General features: G+C 44.5%; 1 protein-coding gene across 1 annotated transcript; it reads right to left on the bottom strand.

Annotated features, from left to right (window-relative positions):
* Positions 1-396: 396 nt before the first annotated feature.
* LOC144110804 (uncharacterized) lies at positions 397-18,954 on the bottom strand. Its single transcript, XM_077643895.1, has 3 exons — positions 18,803-18,954; positions 13,719-13,930; positions 397-2,604 (listed from the first exon to the last, which is right to left on the bottom strand). The coding sequence occupies exons 1-3, from the start codon at positions 18,952-18,954 to the stop codon at positions 1,859-1,861; spliced, it is 1,110 nt and encodes a 369-aa protein (XP_077500021.1). The 3' UTR covers positions 397-1,858.
* Positions 18,955-19,388: the final 434 nt, after the last annotated feature.

The raw sequence follows: 19,388 nt of genomic DNA, 5'->3' as shown, positions 1-19,388 counted from the left end.
CTAGCTGTTTATAAATTGACATAGTTTATCTCAATGGCATCTTGAGAAATCCAGCCACCAAAGCAAGTTGTCTTGAATTTCCGTAAGCAGAGCATAATATACAAGGGCATGCTACAGAAATGCTGAAATATCCCGAAACTGACACTGTAAAATGGAATGAGAACAACAGCTGCTGTTGAGACAGTGAGGTGATTGCCTTCAAATCTATAGAGCATGTTTGTTAAGACTGGCAATGCAATTTGTAATAAAGATATGCCACATGCAAGAACAGCGGATTACTCGACAGATAATGCACATGAATGTGCAAATCACAACACATGCATATCACTGCAAAAAAGAATATTTTTATTTTTCAGCATGATATTCAAGAATACAATCTAGTTAACGTTTCTTGTTTCGAATATCTTGGCGTTTCTATGTCGCACGATTTAAAATGGCACAATCACGTAGAAAGAGTATGCTCAGCAGCACAAAAGAAACTGGGTTTTCTAAGAGCAATACCGCGAAAGACAACAAAAGATGTTAAGCTGCTGGCTTACAGATCTCTTATTCGACCCTCCCTAAAATATTCATTAGCAGCATGGGCGCCCCATCAAAAGGTATTGTGGGCCAAGATAGAGAAGGTGCAACGCCAGGCGGCACGCTTTATTTGTTCGAAATATAGAAGGACAGAAATTCTTGCGGTCTTGATTTATTGGAAGATAGGTGCAAGAAGCAGAGTTAAAACGTTATTTCGAATAATTCACGGCAAACTAAAAAATAATAAAAATTTGTACTTAAAACCTCCAGGCAGACAGAGCTCCCACTTAAATCATAGTGAAGCGATTCAACCGTAACTGTCCTGAAACCAATGCCTGTGGTTGTTCGTTTTTCCCAGAGGCAATACAGCTGTGGAACAAGCTGCCTGCAGAAATTGTTTGCAGTTCTGATACCGCATTGTTTGCAAATGCAGTCAAGGTCCATTACTAACATCTGTACCATGTGGATATCGCAGTGCTTTTCTTTTGTTTTTTTTTCTGTTTAGTGCGTACGGCAGATGGCTGATCGTTTGAATACGTGTCTTATAGCCTGTATATCGTATCCTGTGTTGTATCCATAGGACACTGCAGTGCATGTGCATATTTCTTTTTGTATCTGGCTCTTTATGTTAGTATGAATGTTATGTGTAACATCCCTATTTGTAATGACCCTCAACTGAAGGTTGACAGTATTTCTAATAATGGTAATAATAATCTAGTGCAGTAAAGCCTTCATTTTTAAAAACTTAAACCAAGAGCAAACTCTGAAAACCAGAAAACAAAAGCGAGCAATGTTTATCATCAGGCAGCTAAGGTTTGTTTCTCTGCTCTTAATTCCCTACAGCCACAACATGAGCATGGAAAGAATAATGAAACAGCATGCTTCTCTGGTGGCATCAAACTCACAAAAAAAAGCTAAATTGCTCTGACGTAAGTAAGTCAGTTTGCTAGCTAGTGCCAAACACTGCAACCACAATTCACGCACATTATTCAATGCGCTGAAACTAATAAAATTATGACACGATCACACCTGCAGATGCCAGGATTTCAGTCTCATTCATGATAGTACCAGCTTGGTATGCTCAGGTTTCTTAAGGAGGAGTGAAAGCAACAGAAGGATTGCCCTATGCGGATGTACTTTGAAGGCATGCAAATTTGCAACTTTTTTCTCAAGAAGGCAAATTAAAAATAAAGACAAGATAGCTAGAAATGATTTTAACATCTAATGTTGCGAAAAGGTATCAAAACTTTGAGGAACTGTGATTTTTTGAAGCGTGTTTGTTGTTCTCATGGCGTTTTAAACTCTGTTTTTCTTTAAACATCATTGTGCAGAACTGACACTAATAAGGTCTTTCACTCTTATGGGCTCGCACATGCTTAGCAAGGGTTGTACTCTGTGTAAAGGCCATGGGGCAGAGCTGGCACTGGAATGGTCTCTCACCCGTGTGGGTGCGAAGGTGTTTCACCAGTGTGCCTTTTTCAGCAAAGCTGTTCCCACAGTGGTCACAGTTGTATGGACGCTCACCCGTGTGGGTACGAAGATGTTGCTGCAGGTTGCCCTTTAGAGCAAAGCTGCTGTTACAGTGGTCACACTTGTATGGACGTTCACCCGTGTGGGTGCGAAGGTGAGGCACCAGGTGGTACTTTTGAGAAAAGCTGCTGTCACAGTTGTCACATTTGTATGAACGCTCACCCGTGTGGGTACGAAGGTGTTGGCCCAGGTGGCGCTTCTGACCAAATTTGCTCCCGCAGTGGTCACACTTGTATCGACGCTCATCCGTGTGGGTAGGAAGGTGGATCCTCAGGGTGCTCTTGAGAGCAAAGCTGCTGTCACAGTGGCCACACTTGTATGGATGCCCACCAGTCTTCGTACGTGGGTGGTTTTTCAGGCTGACCTTTTGAGCAAAGCTACTTCCGTATTGGTTACACTTGGAGGGACGGTCATCCAAATGGTTGGGAAGATGCTGCTCTTGGCGGTTTTTCTTTGTGAAGCTCCGATTGCAGTGGGGGGACTGGTGCAGCTGCTGACTCATGTTCTCCCCAGACAGCACTCCGAGCTTGGGATCAGCTGTGACCAGGACTGCACCTAGAAAGGCAGGGTGTTTTCAGAGAAATACGAGACCATGCGTGTTATAGCAAATTTGGCAATATTACACATTTAACTTAAGTTTTTTTTTCAAGGTGGATGGGTTGACCATCAAAACAAAAAGAAGAGTTTTTAAATAAAATTTGCTAGTATTTATAAATTTCCATGAAGCTGGAGGGAGAATATTTTAACTTTCAAACAACTACTCAGAGCAACGAGCATACTCTGTAGCCAACTTAAGTCGTAGCAACTTAGACAAAGTGCTCGTGTAATACCTGCCTTAATGGAGATCTGCCAAGCCTGCCCAAGAGTTTTTGACAAATAATATCCATGAGCTTTCACTAGAAACACAGTACACTGGCAATGAGCGTATTCCTTCTCTCTATTAAAGTAAAGTAAAAAAATTATGCAGGTGAAACTCCTCTAATAAATCTAGCATAGTGATGGCTGGTGGTTCGATGAAATAAATGCAGAACGGAAGCACTCACATTGAAAACCTCAAGGACAAAACCAATTCTGTCAGCAGCGTCACCAAAATAAAGCTTGGCACTAAAGATAAACATGAATCATTAATAGCAAATCACAACAGACCAGACTAGATAAGTATTTCCCAAAGCAAATAGGATCAGAAGCACAAGCATCAGAAGTTTCTATAGACATCAGATGAAACAGTAGAGATAAAAATCGCCGCACATCATCTGAAGGCATACCAAAAGGAATTACTACTGCTGTGCACACCTCACACTATAAAGAAGTTGTACGCAGAAGCATACAGAAAACAATAAGCCATTAAATAATGAGACACGGAAGCTCAAAAGGGTGACAGAACTACAACGGAAACTGAAGAGCTAAACTGGTGAGACTACAGCACAAAAGGCAAGACAGAGTATGATGCAGAAAAGGCACAGCCACACAAACAGATGCACTTTTAATACTGCAGTTTTTTTTTTGCTCTGTACCCTCTAGCTTGCGTCTGCAACTTGTGCTGCAGTCTACTGGATCACAAGGTTTCCTCAGCAATCATGCAAAATTCCATCTGAAAAATGTTTCACAATATCCATTGTTCACTTTGGAAAGACAGTTGGTTTGCTTATAGTGTTTAACATCGCACAGCAACTCAGGCTATAAGGGATGCCATAGGGAAGAGATCCAGGTAATTTCAACCACCTAGGGTTGAAACTGCACATTACATTACATTACATATTACATGGCATCCTAGCATTTTGCATCCATCAAAATGTGACCACAGCGGCTGGGATCGAACCCGTGTCTTTCGAGTCAGCAGCCGAGCACCCTAACTGCTGAGACACCTTGGCTGGTTGCTGTAAGGATGAGGTAGTGTTCCAGGCATTAACAAGGCAGGGTCTGATACGTCCGATTTTGTGCAATGACACCACAGTCCGAGATCACTGGCTATGCTATTTTACATTATGAACATCAAGCAGGTCAGCCTGCAAATGCTGGAAGCAGTGGTTTTAGAAGATGGTCCTTTGGGCAGCTTGTGTACTCATAGGTCGCCAATATTCGTTTCGATGCCTGCAAAACGAAACAGAACAAAAAGGTTGTTCAGAATAAGAACTGCAAGGCTCCCCACCACAGTATTTTGTTAAAGAAGTATAAACACAATTTTGATGGCAGGTTTTCTTCGCTACAGTGATGCAGAAGACACTACTATGCATGAATCACCATGTGATAGTTGCCTATGAACAGTGAATAATTTATAGTCAAATTGTTCGGTCATGCTTCTTCTGTTTCAACAGCTGCCTGCTGACTGTGACGTCAACGTGTGTATATAGATCACGTGAGGCATGACAAAACTGCAATATGATTGCTCCTTCTGCATTCGTTGTCATTATATCAGTTGAGGCAGGCTAGGTTTAGCATTAAAGTGAATTTAAACGAGGAACCAGCAAATTTTATCGCAGTTCTTTCGTGCCTCACGCGACTCATAAGCAAGAAAAAAAGCAAGAACAATAGCAATATTTGAATAAAGTAAACTCCCAAGCTCTTTTAACAATCATCCCATATCTCCGACAAGCATCCCCGCAAAGCTGCTTGAATTAGCATGAAGCCTTATGGCACACTTTGAGGCAATTAATTTTTATCCTTAATAGCACAGTTTTAGACAGCTACTCAATAGCATGGGCTACAAAACACAGAAGACATGATCAAATGAAAGCAACTGCACAATCACTTATTGCAGTTTTGCGGCCTTATAGCAATACAAAAATTGTTAATAGTGATCAAACACTTTTTGGAGAGGCCTGTGTAATTTATGTGCACTGGGTACAACATAAAAATGTGCCACATTACTCCACTGACCAATATTAACATTTAACAAAATTAGCTTTCTAATGATCTACTATGTTGAACAATTAAGACACATCAAAACTTTTGAGCTGATAATAAAGTCGTGTGATCAGCTTTCTTAAGTAAACACTTTAACAACAGACTGTATCTTCATCACACAGAAATTTTGTCCAGCAATCATTAATCTGACCAGTTGCACTGCTGACTTAGTGTTTTCCAAACATACCAGTCATAAATCATCTCTTCCAAGCGTCCCGTCCATTGTTACACAGAGTGCCCCACTGTTTTTTTAGTGTGTGATTAGCTTTCTCAAGTAACAAGAAATGCTTTGACAGATTGCTTTTCCTTAAGCAAAAAATTCTGTGCAGTGGTTATGAATGTAGGCAGAGATTCACTTCAGACTTACTCGGATACGACCATACTAATCATATTTCGCCTCTTTCGAGCTTACAGGCTGTTACACTGGGCCACCAGTGGCCAGTTTTCCAGTTTTGCATCCCGAGGGGAACAGTGCTGTTGAGATTCAGATAGCGTGGTCGGGGCTGGAGAAGGGACGAGGAAGATCAGAGACGGCATTATGAGAAAGGCAAGGGAAACTCTACACAACTATTTACATAATATACAAGTAAGAGCGAATGAGAATGCCTCCGATGCCCAATCAAGTGAGCAGATGTAGACAGTGCAGAAGCAACAACATACTGCAAATCTCTAGGAGCTGTCGCGAGCTCCCTTAGATACAATGTCAAAGGGAGGCCTCGGCTGTGCTTCCGTGTCAGTAGACACTAGCAACTAGCAAATACTGCAGGTAAAGCGTTACTTGCAAAGCCTTATAACAAAGGTGACAACTAAACATCGAAGCAATCTCGTAGTGCCCACGCAAGAAACTACGCCACTTTGGCCCATTAGTTATTTCCCTGTATTTCCGCTCGTCAGCGGACACTCTCACAATGCGCAGGTAAACCTATGTACAAGTGCATGCTGCAAAGCGAGGCTCCAGCGCAGGAGTCCTTAGAAGAGGTCGTCTTTTCGCGAGCCGCACCCTGTGGGGTCGCAGACAGGCTTCAGCAGCTGTGACATGAGAAATACTGAAGGTCTTAAGTGCGCGTTGGCACCTGCGGGTTCCACATGCCATAGAACAGTAATTTGTTCCGCACTCCGGCCGCATGTCCCCAATACCTGGGCAGCATGAAAGAAATGCTTGTATGTATTCCTCTCGATTCCGGAATTTTGACTGGCGAGAAGTGCATGCTACTCTGTGGCTTGCTGCAAGTTTGACTTGCCGTGCAAAAACTGCAGTGTCGCCACAACATGGCAGGTGGCTTTCGCTTTCTCTGAACCTGTCTGGTCAGTTCGGCCTTAGTGCGGTGCCTATCGTATCTGGAGAGCCGCGGTGAGTCTTAGACGATTACACTCTTGACCGGCCTTTGGCCTTACAATGTTTTGGGCCCGTAATTTGTCCTTTCTCTGGAGACTACCGCATGGCTTGGCTCTCCTTGCACACAGCCGCCTTCTGGACGCTGCCTTCGCTGTTCTGTGCTGCGCACCTCCCTTTCTCGCAGTGCGCTCATCCTTCACATCTGCTCTTTGACGCAGCACCGAGCCGCATTTCCCACTTGTCTCCCCCAAATTGTCTAGACTGCACTTTACTTTCTGTTGAGCCTAACAACTTGCTCTCCTGAGGCTTGCTATCCGACCTTATGATCCTAACTTCCTGTCCTGCAATTTGATCTAATCCACGCTCTTACACCAAAGCTGCGTTCTGGCCCGAGGTTTCAGCGGTGCATTCAAGTGACTCGCTGTCACTCTTTTACAGCAAAGTGTTGTCCCCAATACTTTGCTACTATTGTTCGCCAGCCGCATTGAAGGAGGGTCTCCTTTGTATCCTTTACTGAACTGGCCTGCAAACTGACTACCCTCTTCTTGAAAGAAAGCATCAGCCTCACTTGTAAAAACAGCCTCAGCTTCGGGGCTAGAGAAAGGCACTTTTTGGCTTTGTTGGCGTCATCAGTGCTCGCTAACGAAGCAGGTCGCTCGGCTTTGTTTTCGATGAGGTAGCTGAAAAATTTTTTCTCCGCCTCTAAATTGACAAATGCTACCCCTGCAGCTGCCGAACTGGCGTACCTTTTTGGGCTGAAACCTGCCGTGTCATTACTCTCCTGAGCAACGGCTGTGTCACTAGCTGACCAAGCGGGGCTCCTAGGCTGGTCGCATGACACTCGGATGGGCGTGCTGCCCGCTTCCATCAATTCTTACTTTAGAGTGTGCATCTACAGGAATGGCAAAATACCCGTAAAGAAGTCTTATCGCTGTCTCATAGTTGTTGACCTCCACATCGGTCAGGTGCACTAATACACCGCTGACATCACCCAGGAGTATGGTCAGCAACGTCTTTAACCAGCAGCCATGGTCTAGCTCCTCCTCGGCGTAAATTTTCACGAAATTTGCGAGGGGTGTTGTTAAACTTTCTCCTCTTCGAAAACTTCTCAAGCGAGCTCTCGCTTTTTCCCATTTTATCAACTGAACTCTAGGTGTGAGCTCCTTCAGCACTTGTTCATGCAGTTTCTCTAGCTCAGCCTATCTCTCACAAAACTTGGCTTGCCATCCTCTTTCTCATTCCTCGCGAAGCTTTTGCCTTTCCTGTTCTTTCTCCTTGCGGAGCCTTCACTCCAGAATCATTTTGAAAGTCTCGTCTGCCTCCTCGACTGTCAAATCCTCCGCCCGCATATTGCCCAAAGTCGCTTCTCTTTTTTAGTGGGGTCTACTGAAATGCCCAGTCCTTCCGAAATTTCAAGGAAGACCTCTACCTTGAACCAAAACACGAATTGACGAAATTTCATTTCTCAGGCTGTAATCAGAAATAATCAAGATACGTTTCATTCAAATGTAGTCTGTCAGGTGCTATCTTTTGCTGGCAGCCAAGAATGCACACATTATCTCGACAAAAGTGAATATCAGCTGGTTGAACACACCTAGATGATGATGAGCATGGTATTTTATGGTGCAACGGCATCTACGGCCAAAGAGCACTAAGGCACAAGGTATTTTTCATTTCTCAAGGTCGGGCCAAAGACCCATTTCCCAAGCATTTCACTCTAAAGCCGAGCACCAGACCACGGGAAGGTTTGTACCCATTGTATCAGCAGTGGGTACCCGGCAGAAATGGGGATCGAACCCCGCACCTCCCGCATGCGAGGCTGATGCTCAACCGCTTGGCCACCGCTGCGGTGAACGCATCTGGAGCAAGCGGCTGTACTGTACAAATTTAGTGCGTGCCGTATCTGTATGTAATGCAGCTTTACTGGAGATGATAGCACTCGAATGAAAGGTGCTACAGTCCTGCCTTGCGTGTCGGCGGCGCGTTTGCTTGCATGATGATCCGCGCTGGAAAATTCTCTTTATTTCTTTATTAGCCAGGCACGAGGAGATGCATGCGTACGGTACTTCTCACATGTTTTAAGCATTTGTGGCAGAAGGCTTGAGCATCAAGCTGCACGACAGTGGCCGACGACAGAATGAGCGCACCTCGTCTGCTGCAATGTGAAAACTGCGTGCCCACATATATGCCCGCATAGATGCCTCGAGCAATGCGCTTGTGAGGGCTTTTAAAAAAGGACATGTTTCAATCAATTAGGCATATCTCAAAGCATATCTGCCTTGCCACTGTGCAGAATGCAGCGAATGCAGACACGCTGCCGTATCAATGCTACAACTCACTGAACACACTCAGCACATGCATATATGCGCGCGTACTGGGAGCAGGAATCTGCGGTCACTCGCGTGAAAAGCCTCGAACAGGATCGCAATGTCAGCTGGGTGCACGAAATTAACAGCAGAAATATTTGTGTATATCTATGCAATCGTAATATGAAGTGAAAATTTGTGCTTCCGAGGTGGTGAGACGATTGAACTTGAATCACATACACGTACGCAAAACAAATGAATGAACAGCGAGAACTACCACAAAAGGTTTGGTTTATGGGGGTTTAACGTCACAAATCGACTCAGGCTATGAGACGCCGCAGTGAAGGGCTCCGGAAATTTCGACCACCTGGGGTTCTTTAACGTGCACTGACATCGCACAGTACACGGGCCTCTAGAATTTCGCCTCCATCGAAATTCGACCGCCGCGGCCGGGATCGAACCCGCGTCTTTCGGGCCAGCAGCCGAGCGCCATAACCACTCAGCCACCGCAGCGGCATACCACAAAAGGTGGCCACTGCTGGTGACACGGACGATAAGCCCTGTGGTCTAGTCGAAACAAGCGCCTGCATCGAGCAAAACATCGCACGAAGAACCGTGGTCCTTCTAATCTATATCAAAATGACTGCAACCGCTTCCCGCTACCATACCACCTCTTCGTCCTCTGCTAGTTGCCCGAGCACTGCCAGCACAAAATCGTCCAGGCAAGTCTAGCTGCCCGGTGGCAGCCCGAAACCGCTCATCCAGCCAGTAGGTACACTGTCACAATAAAAAAAAAAAATAAAAACGAACACGTTCTGGGCACCCACCGGAAGTGTGCGGGGCAGTCCGAAAAAATCGAGCGCCTGGCTCCGCGTTCTTGCAACCCAAATTCAGCCAGGAGGCAGCCAGCGGCGGATAATCGAAGAGGCCAAATGTGATAATGCCGAAAGCAGGAGGCAGTGCTGATACTCTCTCATAGCTCGGTCGATGGAAAGGGGAATCTGCGAACAATGTTGTGTCAACGTCACCAATACTTTCCAGTCGGTGCTTCCGTGGGAAAGGAATGCCACGCCATTCCCAGCACGTGAATGAACGTCCTAGTTCTCTTCCGCCCGCTGTCCGATACGCGGGACTTCTGCCGAGGTCGCAGCCGTCTTTCAATTAACATCCTCAGCACAACCTTTCAACAGCATCGCTCTGTTTGACGACCCAAGCACAGACTGGCCACTTGACGCTGCCTCTGTGGCCTGTCCCCGCCACTGCTGTGGTCAACCCTGTTGAGGGAGTTCGCACCTTAATCCACTTAAGCTGGAGTGCATCCGGATCATAACAGTGCCCTATAAGAATACATGCCAAGAAAAATTTTCTAATCAGTTTTACGATTTCACAGTGCTCTGATGATGTTGTCCCTTCGCAAAAAAGCCGGGTTCCGTTAGAACAGATTGTGAAAGTCTGAAGAGTCGTTTCAAAGGCGACATATATTTAAAGCAGCGCAATACGGGGCAGCGCATGTCACCATTGGCTGGGAGCGCCAAGCATGAGTGCAATATACGCGTAACAAAACTTCAGAACAATTTTTTCCGTTTCGCAGTCTACTTGTGGTGCCAGGCATTCATTTACAGTTGGCAAGCACTTTGAAGATGACCGACAAAGTGTGCAATGTCATTCCAAAGGCAAATATAGCAAGCGCTATATTTTCTCACTGATGCAGTCGTTCAAACTGGACAGCCAAGACAGCTCTACATGAAAAGTTCTCAAACGGCACGATAAGTGATCGAAAGCAAACCCAGGTACCGTAGCAGACGATGGCGTGGTCGAAGCCACTGGCCGCCTCCGCTGCCCACTAGAGTGTTTGTAAAGGCAGGGGGTTTCAGCCGGTCAATGGACTTACAAGCTTCTTTCGATATGGAAAATCGAATAAAGGCGTTAAGCTTTTTGAATCCAGCAAAATTCACGATGTGAGAGAACTTATGACTCAAAATGTGAGCGAATTAGCGTTGCCTGCTACCACAGGCTCACAAGAAAGAAGCCACTGCAAAATAAGTATCTTTAAACCACTCCCTCTTTGCAAATAAAGAAATAATATGCACTCCTCAACACTAAATCCATCGGTATCTAATTGACCTTCTATGCCACACGACAAAAGTTTATATTTCTATAACGCACTTCTACTGTAACCGTGTACAGGCAGTTGCCTGACAAAGGTATTAATAGCTTCAGCTCTTTAGGGTTACTCCATTCTTGTACTGTGAGAGGATGAACAGAAAATTTTATTGATTTATACACAAATCTCATAAATTACAACACACAGTTACAACTGATAAAAATTCTCAACTACAATGCAGCTAAACACTGGTTAACCCGCAACATGAAAAAAGCAGCTGAAGTATTGGAGCCCACAGCACACTGCTGTAATTCTAAATGCACAGGAGAAAATGTTTTGTTGAAATTCCGTTTCTGAAACCTTTACTTTCACAAGATGCTTTGAATTATGATAATTTTTACGTCAATGATCTCCAGCCAAATCTAATCACCAAAGAAAGTTCACTGAGTTTCGATAAGCCCAGCATTTGTAATTGCTTACAGCAAAAATGCTGAAATGTCAAAGCCACTAAGGTCCAAAGGAATAAGACAAGTGCTGCTGTGACAGCAACACAATACTTTCATCACCTAATTGAAATAATATTTGACAAGACTGACTTTGCTGAAAATACAATGTCTAACAAATTGCCACCACATTCAACGTATTTACACGATTCTAAGTCAACCTATTTTTCAAAATTTCAAAATCCAATGTGGGGGGTCGATCTACAATCGAAACCAAAGCATGACACCATAAATAAAGGCGAGATAAACAATATATCACGCATGCTAGAGCGTGGTTACATTTTTGCTCCGTAGCTCCGTCGCATCGCTCTTGCTGCTGGCCTTGAGCAGCTGCTATCTCAACGTGCAGAACCGGGATCCCTGCCCCGCGCGCGGCGGCCTATAGCAGCTATTGGTAAGCAAGAAACCAGCACCCCCTCCCCTCCACTTCCCACGTGTGGTTGCAGATCGCGGCTGATGATGAGTGGGCGGCGGCCCAATAACTCATTCGCGTTCTACTCTTAATAGGCATGCTCTAAGTTTTTTTTTTAACTTTTCACTGCGCACTTGGCGCTCAAGGGAGCATCGATAGTTGGTGGCAAGGACTGCGGTTCCAATCGCGCCGCCACCGCCACTCGAAATGGCAGCGGCACCTGAGAGTGTCGGTAGCCTACGGAAGAGCCGACGCCACTCACGTGTAGTTTCTTTTTGGTTCTGATGCATTTGACTACTGCCGGCCGCGTTTCACAAGTCTTTAATGTAGTGCTTTGTCAGTTGTCATTTGTGCTCCGGGTCCGGTAAGCGACCGGCGCTCGTTCACAGCTACATTCAAGATAGCAGTCATTCTTTATGCCGAAGAAATGAAGAACTGTGCGCCGGGGTGGAAGCTCGACATTTGCAATGGGTGATACAGGTGGGCCAGCTGCAGCGAGGCAAAATTTTCAGCTGTTCCACGCAATATGGTGATGTCGCTGTTTGCAAAGCGCAGGATTCCTCTAAACAACGATCACGGCGGCAGCGCTAGTTGGACAATGTTGCAGGTGTGGAGTAGTAGTCCAGTGACTAATAAATCTTCATTTTTGAATGTGCGCAAAGGCAGGCCCGCACGCGGCAGCGGCTGGTGATAAGTGGCAGCCGCAGGATAATGCTATTGCATTCTATTATCAAAGACCAAGCTTAACCAACCTCCAAGTTTTTATTTTTTCTGAAATGTGATATGGCGGGTCGACTTACATACGAGTCGACTAACAATCGTGTAGATACGGTATTTGACAAATGATAACACACAAGACTGGTGTGGCGGAGTTTTCTTTTTCCTGAAATTTAAAAACTAAGAACACACTCAAAACCTACCAGTAAAAGCAAGAACCGTATATCATTTGGAGGTTGAGCTTTGTTTCCTTGTCCTTGTCTCTCAATAAGACAGCCAGCATTATGTACTCATGGTAGTATAAAACAAAAAAAGAAAACAACACATTGTAAAACACTATTCTTTCAAATGCTTATGCTTTTGAAGGTGGAAGGACAAGAAATAACATCAGTAACGCACAGAGTAAGAGCTCGTTAATTAACCTCTCATTAATTTGGAACTCTGAATAATTTGACTTGCTCGAATGGTCCGAACCAATCCCTATGCAAGTCTGTGGCACCAGATGCGCACTAATTCGGACGCTACAAATCTCGCATTGGTTAGTTCGAATGGGCTCCCAAACCGAAAGGAGGCTGCATATAGAAATGATCGACACAGCAAGCAGTTGACAAAAAAGCCCCATTTAAACTTGAACTGTATACTGTGGAGTTGCCCGCACACCTCTCTCGGGGAGGCCAGTCAGGGGGGGCCTTTCCATTTTGAAGACATTGTGCTTTGATGCTCCAGGCAAAGCATGCGCAAAAAGGAGTGAAATGTTAAAAATAATCATTGTTGCACTGTTTTCATCTCAAAAGCTGACGACTATTGCCCAATCTATTATCAAGTAAACTTGCTGTGATACAAGCAGTGCGCGTCAGTTTTTTCCGAAGCGATTCAACAATTCAATCCTTTCTACTGGTCCCCTGAAATTTGAATTAACGAGCTGTTACTAAAACTTACACCCAAACTTTAATCTTGCTGCAAAATACCATGTTCCCATGAAAGATTTCACTTGCACATACCATGCCAGCCCCAGTCAATTACAGAAACAGCTCTGTATGATCACATTTCTTAGGAATAAGAGAAAGGACCTGAAAAATTGCCCGGTGCCAGTTTACCTTGAGGTCAAGCAAATTTGCATACTTTTAGCCAAACAGGCTATAATATTGCTAGCTAGCAATGCCTGCCATATCCAATTCCATTAAAAGGCAACAAACCTTTAGAGAAGTGCAGTTTTTCCACAGTGTGTATTGAGTTCACGGCAGTCAAAGGCTATTTTCGTCGAATGCCTTTGTACAGAACTGCCACTGATATGGTTTTCCTTTCTTGCGGGCTCGCACATGCCTTGAAAGGGTTGCATTTGGTGCCAAAGCCATGCGGCAAAGCTGGCACTTGTACGGACGCTCACCAGTGTGGGTACGCATGTGTCTTATGAAGTCGTATTTTCGTGCAAAGCTCTTTCCACAGTGGTCACACTGAAATTGATGGTCGTCAGTTTGGGTAAGAAGGTGCGGCTCTATGGGGTCTTTCTTAATGAAGCTCCGACTGCAGTGGGCGGACTGGTGCAGCTGCTTTTTCGTATTTTCCCCAGGAAGCACTGTGACGATGGGAATACCATGCCTGCACCAAGAAAGGCAGGGTACTTTCAGTGAAATGCACGACCACACATATTACAGCTCATTTATTGGTGTGGGCAGTAACCTGTAAATAAACAAGGCAATCTCACACAGTAATCAGGCTAACAAATTTCCCTGACCATGGTTTCCAGCATGAGGATACATGAAAATTGGCGCATGCATGAATTTAAAAATTCTCGGTAAAAATTTATAATTCAAGAAGTTTTTATTTGTGTTAGACAACCCTATATTACTTTCTCAAGGTATTAAGGCCATCACAGAAAACAGGGAAAATGATTTTCCTTCTGAGATAAGAATCAATGGGGTGAAATATGCCAGAGACTCACTAGCTAATGTACTCAGCGAACAGTTTTTAGCTGCCAGAGCATACCAATCTTCTGTTAGCTGTCACTTAACTCTGACTGTAGACTTTTACTTGCCCTGCTGCAATATTAATTCTATATTTTTGTCCCCTATGTGAGCAGATGTTGTTTCTATCATTAATGCTTTTGGACACACGTGCTCACCTAGAGATGATGAAGTTGCTGTTTTTTCCATAATATGTGCTGTTAATATTATCACTACACTTCTTACTCATATTTGTAATAGAATGCTGCTCTCTGGTGTATTCCCCAGCAAATTAAAAGTTGCGCATGTTGCTGTGTTGTTTAAAAGAGGCAACAAAAATGACCCGTACAATTATCATCCTGTTTCGGTATTGCCTCTGTTTTCAAAATTAGCAGAGCGTGTACTTTTCAGGCCACTAAATAACTTATTACAAGCTAAGCATCTAATCTGCCCCAACAGTATGGCTTTCAGGCAGGTAAATCAACCCAATCAACACTGTTTGATATTAAAAACGCTATAATTATAATTTTCAAAATAGGCTTCTTTCTGTTGGAATTTCGCTTTGATTTGAGCAATGCCGTCGATTCCGTGAAGCATTCCATACTATATTACAAAGTAGAGACTTATGGAGTCCGTTGCAAATGCACTTTAGGAGAGTTATCTAACTGTACGGATCCAGTATGCTCAGATTGACGAAGCAAAATCCAATCTAGTTTTGGTTCAGTAAATTTCGGTGTCCCTCAGTGTTCAAATTTGGGACCACTTTTATTTACTTTATACATAATTGACATTGTCAACGTTCCATTAACTTCTAATATTATGCTGTATGCCAACGATACTAATGCCTTTTTTCTGGTTCGTCTTCAAGTATTTGAACAGCAATCTGATGCCTGGCTTAAAATGAGTTCGCGGTTTGGCTATCTGTTAACCGACTGCAATAAAACATCAACAATACAAATTTTATGCTCTTCCATCCAAAAAACAAACTATTAGATCATCACATCAAATTAGCATTTAATGACTTGAACATCGAGCAAGTCCATACTTGCCAATTTCTAGGTGTATATTTTTACAGTGATATGGGGTGGACAGATCACGTAAACTGCATGAGACTGAAAATGGCCAGGTCTATTTGTGTTATCTATCATATAAGGCATCTGCTCCCACTACAGGTTAAAAAACAATGTGCCCTTGTTCACTCCCACCTTGTGTACTGCAACCTGGTTGGGGTACCTGCAACAAAACTGATTCATATAAATTTTACAGTTCAGAAAAGGGCTCTGCGTTCATTATTTTCATGCCCAGATGTCAAAGCAAATCTTTTGTAAACATTTCATGTTCAATGTTTCTTTTATTCCTGCAAGAGTTTGGCTGTTCACATTTTTTAAAAGTTAAGCATAATTTCAGTTCTTTCCGGAATGCCTATAATTCAAGAAATGTTGCATATGGTTTACGTGCGGTCGCCCCATCCACTGCAAAACTTGGAACGAACTATGGAAAACAAGCTATAGATAACCATATTGTATTCTTATGTACTATCAGTCTCTTGCATAAATTCCTGTAAAAAATCATAGTGTATGTGCACTTAAGAAGAAACTGGATTCTTTTTCCTCGTGTATAAATTTAAACTAAGTCTGTATACTTAGTTTTCGTGCATTGTTTACTTTTCTACCCAAATGTGCATGTCATGAAAGTGTTTGCATTTACTGCTAATCGTTGTTCAGCATGTTTTGCATTGTTTATCATTGTTCACTGTTTTAATTGTGACAAATTTTGTTTATTGTTGTGAAAGTGTTCTTTTGTTGTGAACACTGCCACCGTTGTTCAGGATGTATTATTCGGTGTGTAGACCTCGTCAGGAGGCATACTTCGTCTTCCTCCTGTAGCCTCACCTTGAGGGCATATTGTATATTAAATAATATCGCCAATAAATTACTGTTACTACTACTACTACTACTACACTGAACTATGCTCAACACATAGTCAGATCAATAGATACACTGTTTTAAAGGACACAAGCATTAACCAATGAGTCCCTTAAGATTATGCTAGCAATTTGCAGTGCTCGTCTTTTCAACATCAGTTAGGATACCTGCAAAATGAAACAAAGCAATGCAGTCCAAATCAAAATAAAACTCCAAGGCCCCAATCAGCAACGTCCATATGCCTCGTGCATTTAACAATATTACCATAGATGCTTCGAGGGCACGTAGAAGGAAAAATAAATACTCCAATAGAAAGGTACCAAGGATTTATTCTGGCCTGGCTCCGGCTATTAAAACACTTAATCGTTACTCATTGCTACAGCAGAGTGCGGTGGTTTCTTTGCTGAAGCAGCAATGTTAATAAGCTATGCTCTTTCAACTTTTCGGCGCGACCAAGTGGCTACTAGTACCGCCGGATGCATCGCCTCCATGGGGCCCCGGAAGAGACAGCAGTGCTTTCAATGACAGTTATGACAGTTGCTCGGCGCATATGTACCACGCATTTTATGGCCACCGCGCAAAATCAAACAGCGCGACAATCGGAGCATTGCGCTAGCTGTGCGATAGAAAAGCAGAAGGGACCGCATAAACAAAGTAAATGGTGCATCGATAGTCACGACCGCCAAAGCTACGAAAAGCTCACTCACGACTGTGTGAGCAAAACTCTCACAGAAAAACACAGAGACGCATTCACTTATTAGAGGCCAAGCGCCAGTGCAATCAGTGCCTTAGCACTTGTTGCGTTTACTTGTCCGCTGGTGCACGCGATATGATTTATCCACTTTGAATGAAAGTACTTAATTCAACCTGCATCAAAGTCAACTGTCTTAACCCTGGCTACCAGGACAGCTTTGACCGTGGCAAAATGATTTGAATTTGTCTACACATTTGCAGAGCTTTGCTCCGATTGGTAAAAGCGCGAACGCGTCAGGAACCCGCAAACCACGCGCAAAGGCAAAGCCCAATTTCATTAGCGACATGCTGCGGCTTGACATGCATTGAGACGCATGCAGCCAGATCTGCAGTGCAAGAACAAAAAAAAGTTGTCGCGCAGAAACAGGCAAATGCGACAGTTTTTGCATGCTATGATCACGCACCTCGCCACTCGAATTTGTTGCAATCACTGATGCTCATAGCGATGCAGCTTTATTTTCTGTGTCAACCTAGCAAGTGGTTTGCCAGTGCCAGTGGTTAGCGTTTCGTTTTCTTCTGTTTCGCACATTTGGCTCGTGAAATCTGCAAGCTGGCTGCCATGCAGTTTACTGGTTGGGTCACAAACTAAAGCGCTGTGGAATCATACAGCGCGTAAGTTGAGCAATATTTTTTTCCATGGCACTTACGCCCAACGTTAATGGAACAAAGTTGGTTCAATTAACGTTGCTTACGCCGGCAGACTACTACGGCGCGTGGGGTTACCCATAGGATTCTTCAAGGGGTCCACACACCCAAGGCAGGCATTCAGATCATTCCTTTCAACTTTTAAACCACCCGAATACCGCTCCGAGGTGGTCTCACCTGATTTGACTTGGTGGTTAGGCCCCACTAAGGTCGTTAGGCTGCTGATTCAGATACTTGGAGTAGTGATCAGAACCCTATCTTTATCTCCCTCGCTCCTTCGCGTCTACAAAAAATATACTGCAGCGTACGCATAACATCATGGGACTTAGAACGCGCAGACAATCGTTTGTTTACACTCAACCCGTCTTCAGCACTGTATCTACTCTGTCTGCTGTTTTCGCGACGCACACTATTACCACTATACTGTAAATGGACTATCCAAACCCGGACATACACCCCCCTGAATCTGTGCACCCTCCATCGTCGTCAACCCGACGACCCACCGGCGCTTCCCACTGTTGTTGTTGCTACCTGAAATATGATGGCACATACCCACGGTGGGGGATTGGCCAGGGTTTGGTGCAGATCCAAACATGAAAAGTCTAATCCAGGTTTATCTATTTCCCGCTCTTCACCGGGCTACCGCACGTGCACGGCGCTCTGCAAAGCGGCTAGGCAGCTGGCGACGCTGGGCGGCATGGTGTGCCCGCTTGTCATGTACGCAAGGCAGTCGACATCTTTGGAGAGTGTTTCACGCCATGGGAGCGCCCAATTCTCAGGTTGCAGATTACACAGAGAGCATTCGCCTCGCGCTAAATGTGGATGAAGATACATTTGCACTGTAATCAGCCCGTCAGTTTTTTCTACAACATGACTGCACCTCTACATCTCCTGCTGGCTTATCCGTTAGAGAGCCCTCCGATGGGATTACTTCTGTCCTAATCATGCCAGAGCTGCTGGTATCCACTGAATGCCTAAAAACTACTACTACTACCGGGCACGACAGCATATACCTAACTTCTTATTTCGTAAACTGGGAGAGACTGTTTTGCAAGCCTTACTTGATTCTTTCAGCGAACTGTGGCATTCTGGCCTCATGCCAGGAGATGTGGAAGCATTCCATTGTGGTTCCAATTAATATCCAAGTCAGCTGGTCAGCCTCCAGTATCTCTATAGGCCCTTCATCCAATTTCCCTCACGCCTACCATCTGTCAATCTCATTCTCGCCGTATTCGCCTGGTGGCTGGAATCCCATGATTGTTACCCGGATTCCCAACTCAGTTTCTGCCAACAAATTGGAACGGGGGATGGTCTTGCTACTTTGCTGGTGCTTCACCACTCTCCGCAGAGTCACCATGTTCGAACCGTGATCGCTACAGACGGATCAAAGCCATAGGATAACATATAAGTTAGGTATATGCTGTCGTGCCCGGTAGTAGTAGTAGTTTTTAGGCATTCAGTGGAGGCCAGCAGCCCTGCCATGATTAGGACAGAAGTAATCCCATCGGAGGGCTCTGTAACGGATAAGCCAGCAGGAGATGTAGAGGTGCAGTCATGTTGTAGAAAAAACTGACGGGCTGATTACAGTGCATATGTATCTTCATCCGCATTTAGCGCGAGGCGAATGCTCTCTGTGTAATCTGCAACCTGAGAACTGGGCGCTCCGATGGCGTGAAACACTCTCCAAAGATGTCGACTGCCCTGCGTACAGGACAAGCGGGCACACCATGCAGCCCAGCGTCGCCAGCTGCCTAGCCGCTTTGCAGAGCGCCGTGCACGTGCGGTAGCCCG

The sequence above is a fragment of the Amblyomma americanum genome, chromosome 11, assembly GCF_052857255.1.
Source record: "Amblyomma americanum isolate KBUSLIRL-KWMA chromosome 11, ASM5285725v1, whole genome shotgun sequence".
In the NCBI taxonomy this organism is placed as follows: Eukaryota; Metazoa; Arthropoda; class Arachnida; order Ixodida; family Ixodidae; genus Amblyomma; species Amblyomma americanum.
The sequence above is the reverse complement of the archived record's forward strand: the minus strand, read 5'-3'. Positions and strand labels throughout refer to the sequence as shown.

Coding starts and splice junctions, on each gene's coding strand:
- LOC144110804 (XM_077643895.1), bottom strand. CDS start 18,954: ATGGTGACTCTGCGGAGAGTGGTGAAGCACCAGCAAAGTAGCAAGACC. Junction 13,931..18,802: donor GAGAATGAGATTGACAGATG/GTAGGCGTGAGG, acceptor TTCTTGGTGCAG/GCATGGTATTCCCATCGTCA. Junction 2,605..13,718: donor ACACATGCGTACCCACACTG/GTGAGCGTCCGT, acceptor CTGCCTTTCTAG/GTGCAGTCCTGGTCACAGCT.